We start from the raw sequence: 17500 nt of genomic DNA, 5'->3' as shown, positions 1-17500 counted from the left end.
AAGGCCTGTCAAGTTGTCTTTGTACAGTCATGATGTGAGCAGCTCAAAACCCACTTGAACCACACTCAGTGTTAGCAGGCAATGATCAAAGGAAGTGGTTGATAAAAAATAGATGAAGAAACTAATGTGAAAAATTAATACAACATTAATGATGATAACAAAGGGCTGGGCGATATGGACACAATCAAATATCACAGTATTTTTGACCAAATACGAGGGATCAGCCGAGCAGCATTTTCGGTAAACAAACCGCGTCACTGGGTTGCAACGGCAATGGGACCCTATGGAGCGTGACCTTTGGGAGGCTGGAGTGTCTGACTCTAGCCGGCTGACTCTGTTTACATTTAAAAAACTGCGACAGTTCACACAACTTTAACACGACATGCATATATTATAATATATTATAAACTCGAGCTAATTCTGCTCTCACTCAGAATGTCAAAATAGAAGCGATGTGATGTATAGTTTTTGAGATATATTAATGTTTGTTTGGCACAACTCATACTAGTTAACTGCCGCGGGGTTCCGCATTTCTGGGTGGCAAGTGACGTCACACTGATTCATCCTATATCTCGATATCAAATACTGCAACTAGGGATGTAACGATAACCGGTTTTAATGATAACCGTGATCAAATTCCTTATGATAACCGTACTGTTTCAAATTTTCATTATCATTAAAACCGTGGTACTGCGTGATTACAGTGCTTTGAAAAACATGGTAAATACTGTCCATCATCAACCAAAGTTGGCAACAGTCTCCCAGATGCAAACGTGCAGCCAGGGAGAAATGATTTCAGTGAGTGTATCAATCCTTTTTGGGTCTGAGTTTTCAATATCAAACGTAAAATGATTTCAGTGAGTCTCTCAGTACTTTTTGAACATTTTCAGCAATGTTTTACGAATACCATGATAATACGATAACCGTGATAATTTTGGTCACGATAATCGTGATGTGAAATTTTCATACCGTTACATCTCTAACTGCAACAATATTATAGGGATGATTATTGGTGCTTTCACAAAATATTTGAGATTTTTGATAATAATCATCTGTAATGTGGATATAATGACTAAGTGGGTAAAGGCAAATCATAGAAGAAGCTAGAAAAGTCTGGTATAAGTTAAGAAAATGACTTTAAATGCAAGAAAAGACAACAGTTATGTCATATCACCATATTACGATATCCGAAATCTAAGACGATATCACGATATTGATATAATATTGATAAATTGCCCAGACCCTATAACAAATGCTAACAAAAATGGCAGGCGTGAGTCAAAAACAGGGTCACATGCAAAAGTCATGAACGGATGTGTGAAGTTGTGAGCCATGAAGCCATCGGGCCCAGACAGGCAGAGAGAGGAGAGGATGCAGAGAGGAGAGGATGCAGAGAGGAGAGGATGCAGAGAGAGGAGAGGATGCAGAGAGGAGAGGATGCAGAGAGGAGAGGATGCAGAGAGGAGAGGATGCAGTGAGGAGAGGATGCAGAGAGGAGAGGATGCAGAGAGAGGAGAGGATGCAGAGAGAGGAGAGGATGCAGAGAGAGGGGAGGATGCAGAGAGGAGAGGATGCAGAGAGAGGAGAGGATGCAGAGAGAGGAGAGGATGCAGAGAGGAGAGGATGCAGAGAGGAGAGGATGCAGAGAGGAGAGGATGCAGGCAGCTGCCAAGTCATCTCAAACAGATGGAGTGAGAAGACTGTGATTCAGGTGAGACAATAGCTGCATATGTCCCAGGGTGCTCCTGCTAGCTGCCCAGACACAGTCAATGTAGCGCTATAGCGAGGCATCTGGTGTTTGCTGCCCACACCGCTAATGATGACGAATGTTTGCCATGAAGGCGTCAGCAACAGTTGTAAAAATGATATTAATAATAATAATAATAATAATAATAATAATAATAATAAAATCATAATAATAACAATAATACTAATACTAATACTAATACTAATAATAAAATCCTTTACTCATATTGTTTTACTGATGCCAATTTCAGAATCAGAATAACTATTGAAATTGAGTCATTTGTTTTTGCACCATATTTATTGATACATTTTAAACATTAAAGCATACATTTCGAGTCATATTTCTGGTATTTTCGATTATTTTATGTCAAGCAACAAATTGGCTACTTTTGTTTGTTTTGTTATTGCGGTTGCAGGTTAAATTCCCACTGCATTATTGCAATTAAAAAGGCTATCACATGTAAACAGCATGAACTGAATTTAATTGCTGTATCAAAAATACAAAATATAAACTGTCATTTATGAAAATATGTATATGACCTTGTTATTTTAGAGGTGCAACATGTTACGAAAAAACAATTTTCTAAGAACAGATTTTTTTTGGGAGGGGGGGGGGGGGGGGGGGTTCCCGTTCTGCAAATCTCCGAGTAGGCTACTGATTTGTATCTGTATTGTATTAATTGCATATATATATATTTTTCCTTTTTATTCTTCTTCTTAATTGCATATATTGCGCTAATTGTCACATCCTGCGGCTTCCTGTTTTTGAGTTTTGACACCCCCCCCATCCGACCTGATCAGATTGTGGGAGCAGACACTGTGTGAGGGGGGTTACATTTCTCACTATAAATACCTTGACCCAAGATGTCATGCTCATGCACACTGTCATGGTGGACGAGGTGCACGTGGAGAATGAGAAGTAGGTTTGGGAGTGGACCGCAGGGAACACCCTTCCATCATGTGTCTAAACAGGCCTGGGGCCGGTTGCACCAACTGGTCTTAACTATGCCTGGTCGTAACTCCTACGTCGGTCTTAGTTAAGACCATGGACTTACGCCTGTTGCACCAACACGGCTTATGTCTGGTCTTAACTATGCTGGTCGTAGCAATGCGCGTCCATGTGAATTGCCAGGGAATGCACCCTGATTGGATGATGTTGCAAAAAATGTGCCTCGCGACCTGCTTGGAGCACTGTGCCACTACGCTCTCTCAGCCACTACTGTAAAACACCCTCCCTCCTCCCACCCTCCCTCGCTCCGGGGGAAAAATGGCGGCTATTGAGCAGACAGAGTCAGTCTGAATGAAATTGAATGTAACGTTCCCAATTCTATGTATTAACTTCTAAAAAACTAACGGCAACATTTTGGAAGGCGGGTTAGGTTAACTAGTTAGTTATAATCTAACGTCGTGCTTTCAAAGACGGCGAACTGGCGATGTTACGACGATGACGGTCAAAAAGGTCTCCGCGGAGATCTCTGTTACAGGCAGGCTCTACGCCTCCTCCTGACGAGGCGTAGGAGTTACGCCTGGTCTTAGTGAAAATAAGGCTTAAGTTGTCTTGGTGCAACCGGCGTAGCTGTTAGGTCGTAAAGTTACGACCAACTTAGCTTAAGACCAGTGTAAGACCAGTTGGTGCAACCGGCCCCTGGAGGGCTCAGATCACAAACCCCCCCACTCCCACTCCCACTCCCGCTCTGCTCCCACTCCCGCCCTGCTCCCACTCCCGCCCTGCTCCCACTCCCGCTCCCGCTCTGCTCCCGCTCCCGCTCTGCTCCCACTCCCGCTCTGCTCCCGCTCCCGCTCTGCTCCCACTCCCGCTCTGCTCCCGCTCCCGCTCTGCTCCCACTCCCGCTCTGCTCCCACTCCCGCCCTGCTCCCACTCCCGCTCTGCTCCCACTCCCGCTCCCGCTCTGCTCCCGCTCCCGCTCTGCTCCCACTCCCGCTCTGCTCCCACTCCCGCTCTGCTCCCGCTCCACTCTGCTCCCACTCCCGCTCTGCTCCCGCTCTGCTCCCACTCCCGCTCTGCTCCCGCTCCCGCTCCCGCTCCCGCTCTGCTCCCGCTCTGCTCCCGCTCTGCTCCCACTCTGCTCCCGCTCCCGCTCTGCTCCCGCTCTGCTCCCGCTCCCGCTCTGCTCCCACTCCCGCTCTGCTCCCGCTCTGCTCCCGCTCCCGCTCTGCTCCCACTCCCGCTCTGCTCCCGCTCCCGCTCCTGCTCTGCTCCCGCTCTCCTCCCTATTGAGACATGCAGCCATTGGGTTTGTGCAGGATTACACATTTCAGTTTAAGCGTTTTCTTTATTTAAGCGAGCCCACTGTGGACATTCATATCACACAAGGCACAGTCACAGCGTTGAGGACCTGTCACTGTTACTGGCAAGTCTCATTGTGCGCTCCATAATAGCACATTGCAGCTATTCTTCCTGCCTTTCTTATCTGTGAAAGAGCAGTCCTCGCCCAAGCTAATGGGTCAGTGAGCGGGGGTCTGATTAGCTGCTTTACTTTATATTATTTATATTTTTTTGTGCAGATTTACTGGCCGAGATGAAATGTGTCGCTCTCCGTCTGTGGCCCCACGTGGCCAAACTCCTATCAAATCCCCCTGAGGGTTTTTACAGACGTATCGGATTGTTTCTCTCTAACGATGCAGCACACGGACATTCAGGCAGCTGCAGCCTTAGCATCTTAGCTATCCCAGATAGACCCCCTGCCACCTCGCAATAAAGAAAGACAGGTGGTATGCAGGGCAGGAAATTAGCTCGGGGCAAAATGCCCCCTAAAAAAATCTAGAATTGCCCTTGGAACTGGGGTGACAGGGGCTTTTAAATGCCACCATAAAATAAAGAGTTTAATACTTTCTGTATTTTAACATTATTCTGTATTTGCAAAGCGTGACTCAACGAGGCATCCGTACTACCCCCGCCCCAGTGACAGGCAGCACAAGCTAGCTGGCCAGCTAGTTCACTCGTGTTTTTACCAAGTACATTAATAACATACCAGACAATCAACAGTGTTGTTGAGAGAGGAAATGGGGATCTTTATCTTCTTTATCTTTATATTTATATATTTCACAGGGGCAAAAATAGCCCTTGTTTAAGTTAATTTCCTTTCCCTTTTAACCCCCCCCCCCCCACACACACACACACACAAGTAAAGGCCTCAGCATCAGCATCTCTCTCCAGGCTAAAAGCAGCGTTCACTAGCACGGTGATGCTGCAGGCAGCGTGGAGCGGGGGCCCTCAGAGCTTAGTCATTAGCGCGCTTTGCTTCCAATCTGATTTAATAACAAGCTGACTAATCTCATCCAAGTCAACAGGAGACAAGTCCAACCAGAAGAATATTCACTCACGCTCTTATTCTGAAATGTGACAACAACACGGGTGAGACAGGGGAGGTGAGACAGGGGAGGTGGGTTCAGGAGATGTGGAACAGGGGAGGTGGGGTCAGGGCAGGTGGGACAGGGGAGGTGGGGACAGGGCAGGTGGGACAGGGGAGGTGGGACAGGGGAGGTGGGACAGGAGACATGGGACAGGGCAGGTGGGACAGGGGAGACACCACAGTGGCAGCCTCCCCTCTGTGTGTGTGATGGATATCTCCACACCGTGTTCAACAGCATTATGCGAGACAGTGTCAGCACCGTCATATAGACGCCTCCTCAGTGCAACCTCCTTGTTATGTGAAGAGCATCCTGACAACATGGTGGTCGTAACAACGCCACTTAAGTCTGGAGCGTTACTTATGAGAAATGGAAGTGATCCAGAGCTCATTTATGACACAAGTAGCTGTAATAAAAAGATTTGAGACCTTTGAGTTGTATTACTTGCTAACACACCCCACAGAGTGCAGGCTGAGTCATCATCCACTGTGTGTGACAGACATACTGGATCATTTTCCCTCGTCAAAAAGGGTTGTTGACAAATCATTTCTGTCACAGCTTTGGTGACAACACTTGCACTAGTCAGCACATTTGAACAAGAAATAGATATGTGTAGGTATAATGCTTATTATGATAATCATCATATTGGTTGTACTGAGACAACAAGGCCGATTTTTCATCGGCCTTGAAAAATCCATGTCGGTGAACCGTAGATGGAACCCGAGTTCCATCGGTTCAGAACAACAAATAGCCCCGTCTTCTTGACCCCCCTTTTTTTCCAGACGAGCACAGCAGAACACTGGTCTCACAGTCTGGGAGGTTCTCAGCAGAACACTGGTCTCACAGTCTGGGAGGTTCTCAGCAGAACACTGGTCTCACAGTCTGGGAGGTTCTCAGCAGAACACTGGTCTCACAGTCTGGGAGGTTCTCAGCAGAACACTGGTCTCACAGTCTGGGAGGTTCTCAGCAGAACACTGGTCTCACAGTCTGGGAGGTTCTCAGCAGAACACTGGTCTCACAGTCTGGGAGGTTCTCAGCAGAACACTGGTCTCACAGTCTGGGAGGTTCTCAGCAGAACACTGGTCTCACAGTCTGGGAGGTTCTCAGCAGAACACTGGTCTCACAGTCTGGGAGGTTCTCAGTACAACTGGTGCTTTGTGCTGCTGGCCTCTGGGAAGCCCCTCTGGAGCAGCTGAGGTTAAGCATCTTTCTCAAGGACACTTCAACAACCTTCTGCGTACATGCCTCACATCTCTGTAAGCTTCAGGCTGCCACCATCACCAGCACATCTCTGTAAGCTTTAGGCTGCCACCATCACCAGCACATCTCTGTAAGCTTTAGGCTGCCACCATCACCAGCACATCTCTGTAAGCTTTAGGCTGCCACCATCACCAGCACATCTATGTAAGCTTTAGGCTGCCACCATCACCAGCACATCTCTGTAAGCTTTAGGCTGCCACCATCACCAACACATCTCTGGAACCTTTAACATTTTTCACCTTTAACCTCTCAACATTTTGGGAGTCATTGGAAACTAACTTATTGGTTTCTGTATGAGGACATGTTGCAATATATGCAGGTTAGAGATGCGCGGATGAGGTTTTATGCCATCCTAATCCGCGTGTATGCATGAACCGTCTGCCCGCCATAAATCCACGCAAATTATTTCATACTATTTATAGATCCGCGCCCGCCATGCACCCGACATTTCACAACGCTATAAAAGGAGCGAACTTACGGTTTCTGCTGCTGTTGGTGCGATCGCTGCAGTCCAAGACTCCAAATAAACTTCCATGCTGTATTATGTCCAGTCCACCACTTGCCCTCATGTAGTTTACTCGGCTAACGCTATAGCTTTAAGTTTAGTTGACTGGATTGCCTCATTGTATGGGAAAATACGAACGTCTTCTCTTCAAACACGTCTTCAGTGGAGACTTCTTTTTGAGGGTGATATCATTGACCATATATGGAAAAGTGGAGCCCAGCGACCTAGCACATGGCTATTGTTTTGTTTACGGCCGTGGGTCCTTTGGGGGATCTACAATAGGCGACTAAGAATGTGCCTGACGAAGAATTTAGCTTAAAATACGTTCATAGACTAGAGAACGTAATTAATATTATTTTTCCTCATTAATGATACATCGTTTCAACCGCCCGCAACCCATCCGCTATTAATCAGAATGTTTATTTTTATGATCTGGCCCGCCCGCGGGGCGGGATATCCGCGGTCAGCGCGGTTATAACTGCGGCCCGCGCATCACTAATGCAGGTGAAGACACTGGAATGAGGCCAGCAGAAAGTAAAGTGTTACCAAAATATTCAAATGGCGATGAGAGATATGTACACGTGGTCTGAAGTGTCGCTGTGGACGAGAAGTCAACAAGTCACTCAGGTGGTGAGATCTGGCTGACAAGTTCTTTCTGTCATGACACATGACATTTCTGTGAGGTTACATCTGGAGCTCTCTGGCACTGAGGCAGAGGTGGTCTTTCACTCTGTCTGCCTAATCAGCCTTCATCAGCATGCTTCAGACAAAACACACACACATGTCACACACACACACACACACACGTCACAGACGCACACACACACACGTAAATGGCAGCTGGCTCCATCATTATACTATAATTCCAGGAATCTCTGTTGTGTGCGAGTGTGTCTTTCGCACATCTCCAGAACCGTTAGTCCGATCGACTTGACATTTGGCGGGTTTGTTTCTGGGGACCCGGGAAAGTGCCGCTTCGGATTTGGTGCGATTTGAACACGGCAACACGGTCAATATTAATAAACTTTGTATAAACAATCGAACAGCAAGCTGGTTAGCTCTGCCCTGAGTGCAGCGCGGGCTGTTTGATATCATCACAGTCACTTCTGTCCTGCTCATTGTCCTGACCACTTCACCATAGTCTCTGGGTTCATCATCTGGGTTCATCATCTGGGTTCTGGTTCACCATAGTCTCTGAGTTCATCATCTGGGTTCATATCTGGGTTCTGGTTCACCATAGTCTCTGAGTTCATCATCTGGGTTCATATCTGGGTTCTGGTTCACCATAGTCTCTGAGTTCATCATCTGGGTTCTGGTTCACCATAGTCTCTGGGTTCATCATCTGGGTTCTGGTTCACCATAGTCTCTGGGTTCATCATCTGAGTTCATCTCTGGGTTCTGGTTCACCATAGTCTCTGGTTCATCATCTGAGTTCATCTCTGGGTTCTGGTTCACCATAGTCTCTGGGTTCATCATCTGGGTTCTGGTTCACCATAGTCTCTGGGTTCATCATCTGGGTTCTGGTTCACCATAGTCTCTGAGTTCATCATCTGGGTTCATATCTGGGTTCTGGTTCACCATAGTCTCTGAGTTCATCATCTGGGTTCATATCTGGGTTCTGGTTCACCATAGTCTCTGAGTTCATCATCTGGGTTCATATCTGGGTTCTGGTTCACCATAGTCTCTGGGTTCATCATCTGGGTTCTGGTTCACCATAGTCTCTGAGTTCATCATCTGGGTTCTGGTTCACCATAGTCTCTGGGTTCATCATCTGGGTTCTGGTTCACCATAGTCTCTGGGTTCATCATCTGGGTTCATCATCTGGGTTCTGGTTCACCATAGTCTCTGGGTTGGATAACTGAATGCGGACATGTAAGAGGTGCAGGATGTGGCCTTTGGGAGCTAGTAGGCAAGGTAAGGAAAATGTTGTGTACAAAGTTCCTCTGAGATCTTGTCCTGTCCAGTCTTCTGCTCCATCTTATCTTTGAGCTGTTCAAAAAGCAATGCCTCGAGCTTTTTGTTTCACATCGTTTCTCTCATTTCATCTATCAAGTTTGGTTCAGAGAGTTCCTGAGTTGAGGAGATCACAGTAGACATTTTTGCCTACAGGCGGTTCTGTCTCACCTTCAGCTGCCGTTGTTCAGGTACTGGATCTGACTTCATTGTTCTCTCAGCACTTTCCCCCTGTGCTTCCCCTCTGGCATAGGGTTTTGTTTTTGCACTTCGCATCTGACCTGCGTTTTGACTCCATAAACACATATCAATACTAGGGGCGGGAATCGTGGAGTAACTCACGATACGATATGGTCACGATACTTGGCCCTCGATAACGATATTATCACGATACAGCGATTCTGCGATAATCGATATATTGGAAGAAATTTAACCTACGATACATCATGATATCTGTGTAACTGAAGAGAAAAAAATACCCCTAAAAGGCAAGAAGCAGGTATTATGTATTTATTAGCAGAATGGACATGAACTCTCGCAGAGTTCACTCACTCACTCATACCATTTTCGATACCACGGAGGAAAAGTTACACATTAAGTCTTTTTATTATTATTATTAAAACAAGAAAACCTATATAACCTACCTACCTATATAATTTCTAAAAGTAGATATTAATGATCAAACATTTCCATTCATGTAGCCTACAGTATTTATGTTTTTGTTTCAACTACAAACATAAATAAACGTCAACTTGAAACTATGTTTCAACTACCACACACAGCATAATATTTTAGCCTGTTTATTTAAAAAAAAAAATTTTTTTTAAATAAACATATCGATACTTGGTGCCAGTGTATCGATAACGTATCGCAAGTGGAAATATCGCAATACCGTGAGTATCGATATTTTGTCCCACCCCTAATCAATACCACTGCTGTTACAGGTACGGGCGAGTATGGAGAAACTGGACGAATCTGCGAGATCATCTTTTATTTGCTCTGATTTGCGACTTGGTCTGTGATGCGAGCAGAAACTTATGGTCAGTCCAAACCATGATGCAAGAAGCTTTGGTTGTCATTACTGACCTGATACCTTTTTGAATTGGAGGCAGGGCTCTCTCTAAGCCTTTGTTCACACAGGACGCCTAACGTAGGCAGAACTAAAGCTTGAGGCAGGCTTTAGCTGAGCTGATGCTTAACCGTTCACACAAGAAGCGTTCTCTTTTCCTCTCAGCGCATACTTGGCGCGTCTTGAACCCGCCCACAACTCCCATTGACTTCATGCCTGGCAGCTTCAAGCTTCACGTGTCACGCTTGGAAAATAGGCGTGAATCCTGAACGATCGCTTGAGCAAGGCGTGAGCGTGGCTTCAGCGTGACACGCGCGCGGGCGGTGTGAACGGCCTCGCTTGTTAACAAGGACGCCTAAATGTGGGTTCAGCGTAGGTTGAGCGTAGGTTGAGCGTAGGTTGAGCTTAGGTTGAGCGTTGCTTCAGCGTATAGTGTGAGCGGCCTCTAATACATACAGTATACATTATTCTCTTTTTTTTGTGACGAGCCAATACAAATAAATTGATACCATTATTTGAAAAATGTCTTGTCCTGGCCATACATGTCTCCATACTACAGTAGCAAATACAGTTACCTTGTGTCAATAGACAAATGTAATCATCTAAAGCACTGCAGACCTGTCTGTCTGTCCCACATTGTCCTCTTAGCTGAGTGTCTTCTCTCTAATGCTTCACTCTGCACCTTTTACCTCTGAGAGTCAACAACCAGATCCACCCAGCGAGGGCGACGTTTCTAATTATCACCGCAATTATAATCATGCTCGTATTGCAGCAATGCCTCTTTAGACTCCGTCACCCCACTGCTAGCTAGATGGGCACACGTGGAGAAACCCTAATCAACATCTCAGCTTCATCAGCTTATTGGCGGCTGAAGAGCCTCTTCACTTCTCCTTCAAAAGGTGGATATAATCAGAGGCAGCATCCATCCACATTTCCTCCCCCAGGGGAAAGGAGAAGCTACAGACTAGAGTTCTACAAACATACTCAGAGTCGCTCCTCAGGATGGAGATATCATGTGGACTATAATTAGCTTTAGGAAGTCAATCCCTATTTGTTTGACTTGCTTCATCACACTTACAGCATGCTTTCATGATTGTGTCAATCAATATGATTTCTCTTCCTCTGTGGTATAATGTCATATCGTTTATGATGTCTCTTCCATGGTGGTATAATGTCATATCATTTATGATGTGTCTTCCTCTGTGGTATAATGTCATATCGTTTATGATGTCTCTTCCTCTGTGGTATAATGTCATATCGTTTATGATGTCTCTTCCTCTGTGGTATAATGTCATATCGTTTATGATGTCTCTTCCTCTGTGGTATAATGTCATATCGTTTATGATGTCTCTTCCTCTGTGGTATAATGTCATATCATTTATGTCTCTTCTTCTGTGGTATAATGTCATATCGTTTATGATGTCTCTTCCATGGTGGTATAATGTCATATCATTTATGATGTGTCTTCCTCTGTGGTATAATGTCATATCGTTTATGATGTCTCTTCCTCTGTGGTATAATGTCATATCGTTTATGATGTCTCTTCCTCTGTGGTATAATGTCATATCGTTTATGATGTCTCTTCCTCTGTGGTATAATGTCATATCGTTTATGTCTCTTCCATGGTGGTATAATGTCATATCGTTTATGATTTATCTTCCTCTGTGGTATAATGTCATATCGTTTATGATGTCTCTTCCTCTGTGGTATAATGTCATATATCGTTTATGATGTCTCTTCCTCTGTGGTATAATGTCATATCGTTTATGATGTCTCTTCCATGGTGGTATAATGTCATATCGTTTATGATGTCTCTTCATCTGTGGTATAATGTCATATATCGTTTATGATGTCTCTTCCTCTGTGGTATAATGTCATATCGTTTATGATGTCTCTTCCTCTGTGGTATAATGTCATATCGTTTATGATGTCTCTTCTTCTGTGGTATAATGTCATATCGTTTATGATGTCTCTTCCTCTGTGGTATAATGTCATATCGTTTATGATGTCTCTTCCTCTGTGGTATAATGTCATATCGTTTATGATGTCTCTTCTTCTGTGGTATAATGTCATATCGTTTATGATGTCTCTTCTTCTGTGGTATAATGTCATATCGTTTATGATGTGTCTTCCTCTGTGGTATAATGTCATATCGTTTATGATGTCTCTTCTTCTGTGGTATAATGTCATATCGTTTATGATGTCTCTTCCTCTGTGGTATAATGTCATATCGTTTATGATGTCTCTTCCTCTGTGGTATAATGTCATATCGTTTATGATGTCTCTTCCTCTGTGGTATAATGTCATATCGTTTATGATGTCTCTTCCTCTGTGGTATAATGTCATATCGTTTATGATGTCTCTTCTTCTGTGGTATAATGTCATATCGTTTATGATGTCTCTTCCTCTGTGGTATAATGTCATATCGTTTATGATGTCTCTTCCTCTGTGGTATAATGTCATATCGTTTATGATGTCTCTTCCTCTGTGGTATAATGTCATATCGTTTATGATGTCTCTTCATCTGTGGTATAATGTCATATCGTTTATGATGTCTCTTCCTCTGTGGTATAATGTCATATCGTTTATGATGTCTCTTCATCTGTGGTATAATGTCATATTGTTTATGATGTCTCTTCCTCTGTGGTATAATGTCATATCATTTATGATGTGTCTTCCTCTGTGGTATAATGTCATATCGTTTATGATGTCTCTTCATCTGTGGTATAATGTCATATCGTTTATGATGTGTCTTCCTCTGTGGTATAATGTCATATCGTTTATGATGTCTCTTCCTCTGTGGTATAATGTCATATCGTTTATGATTTCTCTTCCTCTGTGGTATAATGTCATATCGTTTATGATGTCTCTTCCTCTGTGGTATAATGTCATATCGTTTATGATGTCTCTTCCTCTGTGGTATAATGTCATATCGTTTATGATGTCTCTTCCTCTGTGGTATAATGTCATATCGTTTATGATGTCTCTTCCTCTGTGGTATAATGTCATATCGTTTATGATGTCTCTTCTTCTGTGGTATAATGTCATATCGTTTATGATGTGTCTTCCTCTGTGGTATAATGTCATATCGTTTATGATGTCTCTTCTTCTGTGGTATAATGTCATATCGTTTATGATGTCTCTTCCTCTGTGGTATAATGTCATATCGTTTATGATGTCTCTTCCTCTGTGGTATAATGTCATATCGTTTATGATGTCTCTTCCTCTGTGGTATAATGTCATATCGTTTATGATTTCTCTTCCTCTGTGGTATAATGTCATATCGTTTATGATGTCTCTTCCTCTGTGGTATAATGTCATATCGTTTATGATGTCTCTTCATCTGTGGTATAATGTCATATCGTTTATGATGTCTCTTCCTCTGTGGTATAATGTCATATCGTTTATGATGTCTCTTCCTCTGTGGTATAATGTCATATCGTTTATGTCTCTTCCATGGTGGTATAATGTCATATCGTTTATGATTTATCTTCCTCTGTGGTATAATGTCATATCGTTTATGATGTCTCTTCCTCTGTGGTATAATGTCATATATCGTTTATGATGTCTCTTCCTCTGTGGTATAATGTCATATCGTTTATGATGTCTCTTCCATGGTGGTATAATGTCATATCGTTTATGATGTCTCTTCATCTGTGGTATAATGTCATATCGTTTATGATGTCTCTTCTTCTGTGGTATAATGTCATATCGTTTATGATTTATCTTCCTCTGTGGTATAATGTCATATCGTTTATGATGTCTCTTCATCTGTGGTATAATGTCATATATCGTTTATGATGTCTCTTCCTCTGTGGTATAATGTCATATCGTTTATGATGTCTCTTCCTCTGTGGTATAATGTCATATCGTTTATGATGTCTCTTCCTCTGTGGTATAATGTCATATCGTTTATGATGTCTCTTCCTCTGTGGTATAATGTCATATCGTTTATGATGTCTCTTCTTCTGTGGTATAATGTCATATCGTTTATGATGTCTCTTCTTCTGTGGTATAATGTCATATCGTTTATGATGTCTCTTCTTCTGTGGTATAATGTCATATCGTTTATGATGTCTCTTCCTCTGTGGTATAATGTCATATCGTTTATGATGTCTCTTCTTCTGTGGTATAATGTCATATCGTTTATGATGTCTCTTCCTCTGTGGTATAATGTCATATTGTTTATGATGTCTCTTCCTCTGTGGTATAATGTCATATCGTTTATGATGTCTCTTCCTCTGTGGTATAATGTCATATCGTTTATGATGTCTCTTCCTCTGTGGTATAATGTCATATCGTTTATGATGTCTCTTCTTCTGTGGTATAATGTCATATCGTTTATGATGTCTCTTCCTCTGTGGTATAATGTCATATCGTTTATGATGTCTCTTCCTCTGTGGTATAATGTCATATCGTTTATGATGTCTCTTCCTCTGTGGTATAATGTCATATCGTTTATGATGTCTCTTCCATGGTGGTATAATGTCATATCGTTTATGATGTCTCTTCCTCTGTGGTATAATGTCATATCGTTTATGTCTCTTCCATGGTGGTATAATGTCATATCGTTTATGATGTCTCTTCCTCTGTGGTATAATGTCATATCGTTTATGATTTATCTTCCTCTGTGGTATAATGTCATATCGTTTATGATTTATCTTCCTCTGTGGTATAATGTCATATCGTTTATGATGTCTCTTCCTCTGTGGTATAATGTCATATCGTTTATGATTTATCTTCCTCTGTGGTATAATGTCATATCGTTTATGATGTCTCTTCCTCTGTGGTATAATGTCATATCGTTTATGATTTCTCTTCCTCTGTGGTATAATGTCATATCGTTTATGATGTCTCTTCCATGGTGGTATAATGTCATATCGTTTATGATGTCTCTTCCTCTGTGGTATAATGTCATATCGTTTATGATGTCTCTCCCTCTGTGGTATAATGTCATATCGTTTATGATGTCTCTTCCTCTGTGGTATAATGTCATATCGTTTATGATGTCTCTTCCTCTGTGGTATAATGTCATATTGTTTATGATGTCTCTTCCATGGTGGTATAATGTCATATCGTTTATGATGTCTCTTCCATGGTGGTATAATGTCATATCGTTTATGATGTCTCTTCCTCTGTGGTATAATGTCATATCGTTTATGATGTCTCTTCCATGGTGGTATAATGTCATATCGTTTATGATGTATCTTCCTCTGTGGTATAATGTCATATCGTTTATGATGTCTCTCCCTCTGTGGTATAATGTCATATCGTTTATGATGTCTCTTCCTCTGTGGTATAATGTCATATCGTTTATGATGTATCTTCCATGGTGGTATAATGTCATATTGTTTATGATGTCTCTTCCTCTGTGGTATAATGTCATATCGTTTATGATGTCTCTTCCTCTGTGGTATAATGTCATATCGTTTATGATGTCTCTTCTTCTGTGGTATAATGTCATATCGTTTATGATGTCTCTTCCATGGTGGTATAATGTCATATCGTTTATGATGTCTCTCCCTCTGTGGTATAATGTCATATCGTTTATGATGTCTCTTCCATGGTGGTATAATGTCATATCGTTTATGATGTATCTTCCATGGTGGTATAATGTCATATCGTTTATGATGTCTCTTCCATGGTGGTATAATGTCATATCGTTTATGATTTCTCTTCCTCTGTGGTATAATGCCAGATCGTTTATTGGCTAGCGCAGGAAACAGAATGCATCCTACCACATCATACATAACACTGGGTAGCATACAACACATGCACAAGATAACATCACTAAGAGGTTCTCAGTGTGTCTCTCTCACACACACACACAGATGTAAACACAACACACACACACACACACACACACAACACACGTGCACACACACAACACACACACGCACACACAGACACTCCCCTACCTCTTCCCATTGGTGGATGTAGCGGATGAGGCGGGAGAGGCGTAGGAGTCGCAGCAGGCTGAGGATCTTGGTGAAGCGGACGATGCGCAGGGCGCGCGCCGTCTTGTAGAAGTCCGAGTCGATGCGCGTCTCCACGATGAGGAAGATGTAGTCCACGGGGATGGAGGAGATGAAGTCCACCGTGAACCAGCTGCGCAGGTACTTGATCTTGATCTGGTGCGGGTCCAAGATGATCTCTGTGTTGTCCTCCTTGACTATGCCCGTCCTGAAGTTGAGGACCAGGTCCATGAGGAAGAAGGTGTCGGAGACCACGTTGAAGACGATCCAGGGGGGCGTGTGCTCATCCTTGAAGAACGTGATGCCCACAGGGATGATGATCAGGTTGCCCACCATCAGCAGCAGCATGGTCAAGTCCCAGTAGAATCTTGAGGGGAGGGAGAGAGAGAGAGGGAGAGAGAGAGAGAGGAGGGAGAGAGAGAGAGAGAGAGAGGAGGGAGAGAGAGAGAGGAGGGAGAGAGAGAGAGAGAGAGGAGGGAGGGAGAGAGGAGGGAGGGAGAGAGAGAGGAGGGAGAGAGAGAGGAGGGAGAGAGAGAGAGAGGGAGAGAGAGAGAGAGAGAGGAGGGAGAGAGAGAGAGGGAGAGAGCATCAGTCATTTGCCTTGGAATGTTCTGTGACTTTTCCAAGATTTCACTGTACCTCCACTAGCAGCCATGCAGACACACACGCTGGCCTGTGTTAACCTCTGAGACTTGTGTGTGCTGTACCTCCACTAGCAGCCATGCAGACACACACGCCGGCATGTGTTAACCTCTGAGACTTGTGTGTGTGCTGTACCTCCACTACCAGCCATGCAGACACACACGCTGGCCTGTGTTAACCTCTGAGACTTGTGTGTGTGTGCTGTACCTCCACTAGCAGCCATGCAGACACACACGCTGGCCTGTGTTAACCTCTGAGACGTGTGTGTGTGTGTGCTGTACCTCCACTAGCAGCCATGCAGACACACACGCTGGCCTGTGTTAACCTCTGAGACTTGTGTGTGTGTGTGCTGTACCTCCACTAGCAGCCATGCAGACACACACGCTGGCCTGTGTTAACCTCTGAGTGTGTGTGTGTGCAGACAGCAGGCCTGTCTACTGGAGGTAATGATGGAGTAATGACCTACATACAGTAGATGTAACCTCCCCAGCAGCAGGCAGTTTGACGTGAAAGCTATTTGTGTTTGTACTGTAAATCACAACTCCTGCTTGTGGAGGTTTGTACTGTAAATCACAACTCCTGCTTGTGGAGGCTTCCACTCAAAAGGTCAATGAGGGTTAAGTGTTAATTACAAAGTGTACCGTGACCTCGTCCATCTTCCACGCCGGAGACTTTGGATATAAATTGCACTCTCTGCTGGCTTGGTAATTGAATCCAGATTGGTTCTTTTGTGTTAAGGATGATATATCCTGGGAGCTCCGCGGACTGCATCGTGACAGGCAGGTTTCTGCATTGTGGATTGTCCAGTAAGCTTGGATGATTTTAGCTCCACCATAAACATCTCGTCTCCGAACAAAACCAATTTCAAGAGCAGGGCCATAAGAAAGAAGAAAGAAAAGATACTACAGACGTAGCCATGACAGAAGATCTATTTTTACTGCAAGCTATTCACCTTATGTTCAGACCTTACAGTGGGCC

General features: G+C 43.7%; 1 protein-coding gene across 1 annotated transcript in view; it reads right to left on the bottom strand.

The window, feature by feature from the left end:
- The window catches only part of hcn4 (hyperpolarization activated cyclic nucleotide-gated potassium channel 4), a gene marked incomplete at both ends in the record, with an annotated part of 116458 nt that overhangs the window by 65496 nt on the left and 33462 nt on the right, over positions 1 to 17500 (bottom strand). The window contains one exon of the mRNA XM_083653040.1: positions 15824 to 16247. Coding sequence (XP_083509166.1) covers positions 15824 to 16247 — 424 coding nt within the window. The remainder of the gene's footprint in view (positions 1 to 15823; positions 16248 to 17500) is intronic.

The sequence above is a fragment of the Poromitra crassiceps genome (genome assembly GCF_964638095.1).
Source record: "Poromitra crassiceps genome assembly, chromosome: 16".
Lineage (NCBI taxonomy): Eukaryota > Metazoa > Chordata > Actinopteri > Beryciformes > Melamphaidae > Poromitra > Poromitra crassiceps.
This window is presented reverse-complemented; position numbering and strand designations above follow the sequence as displayed.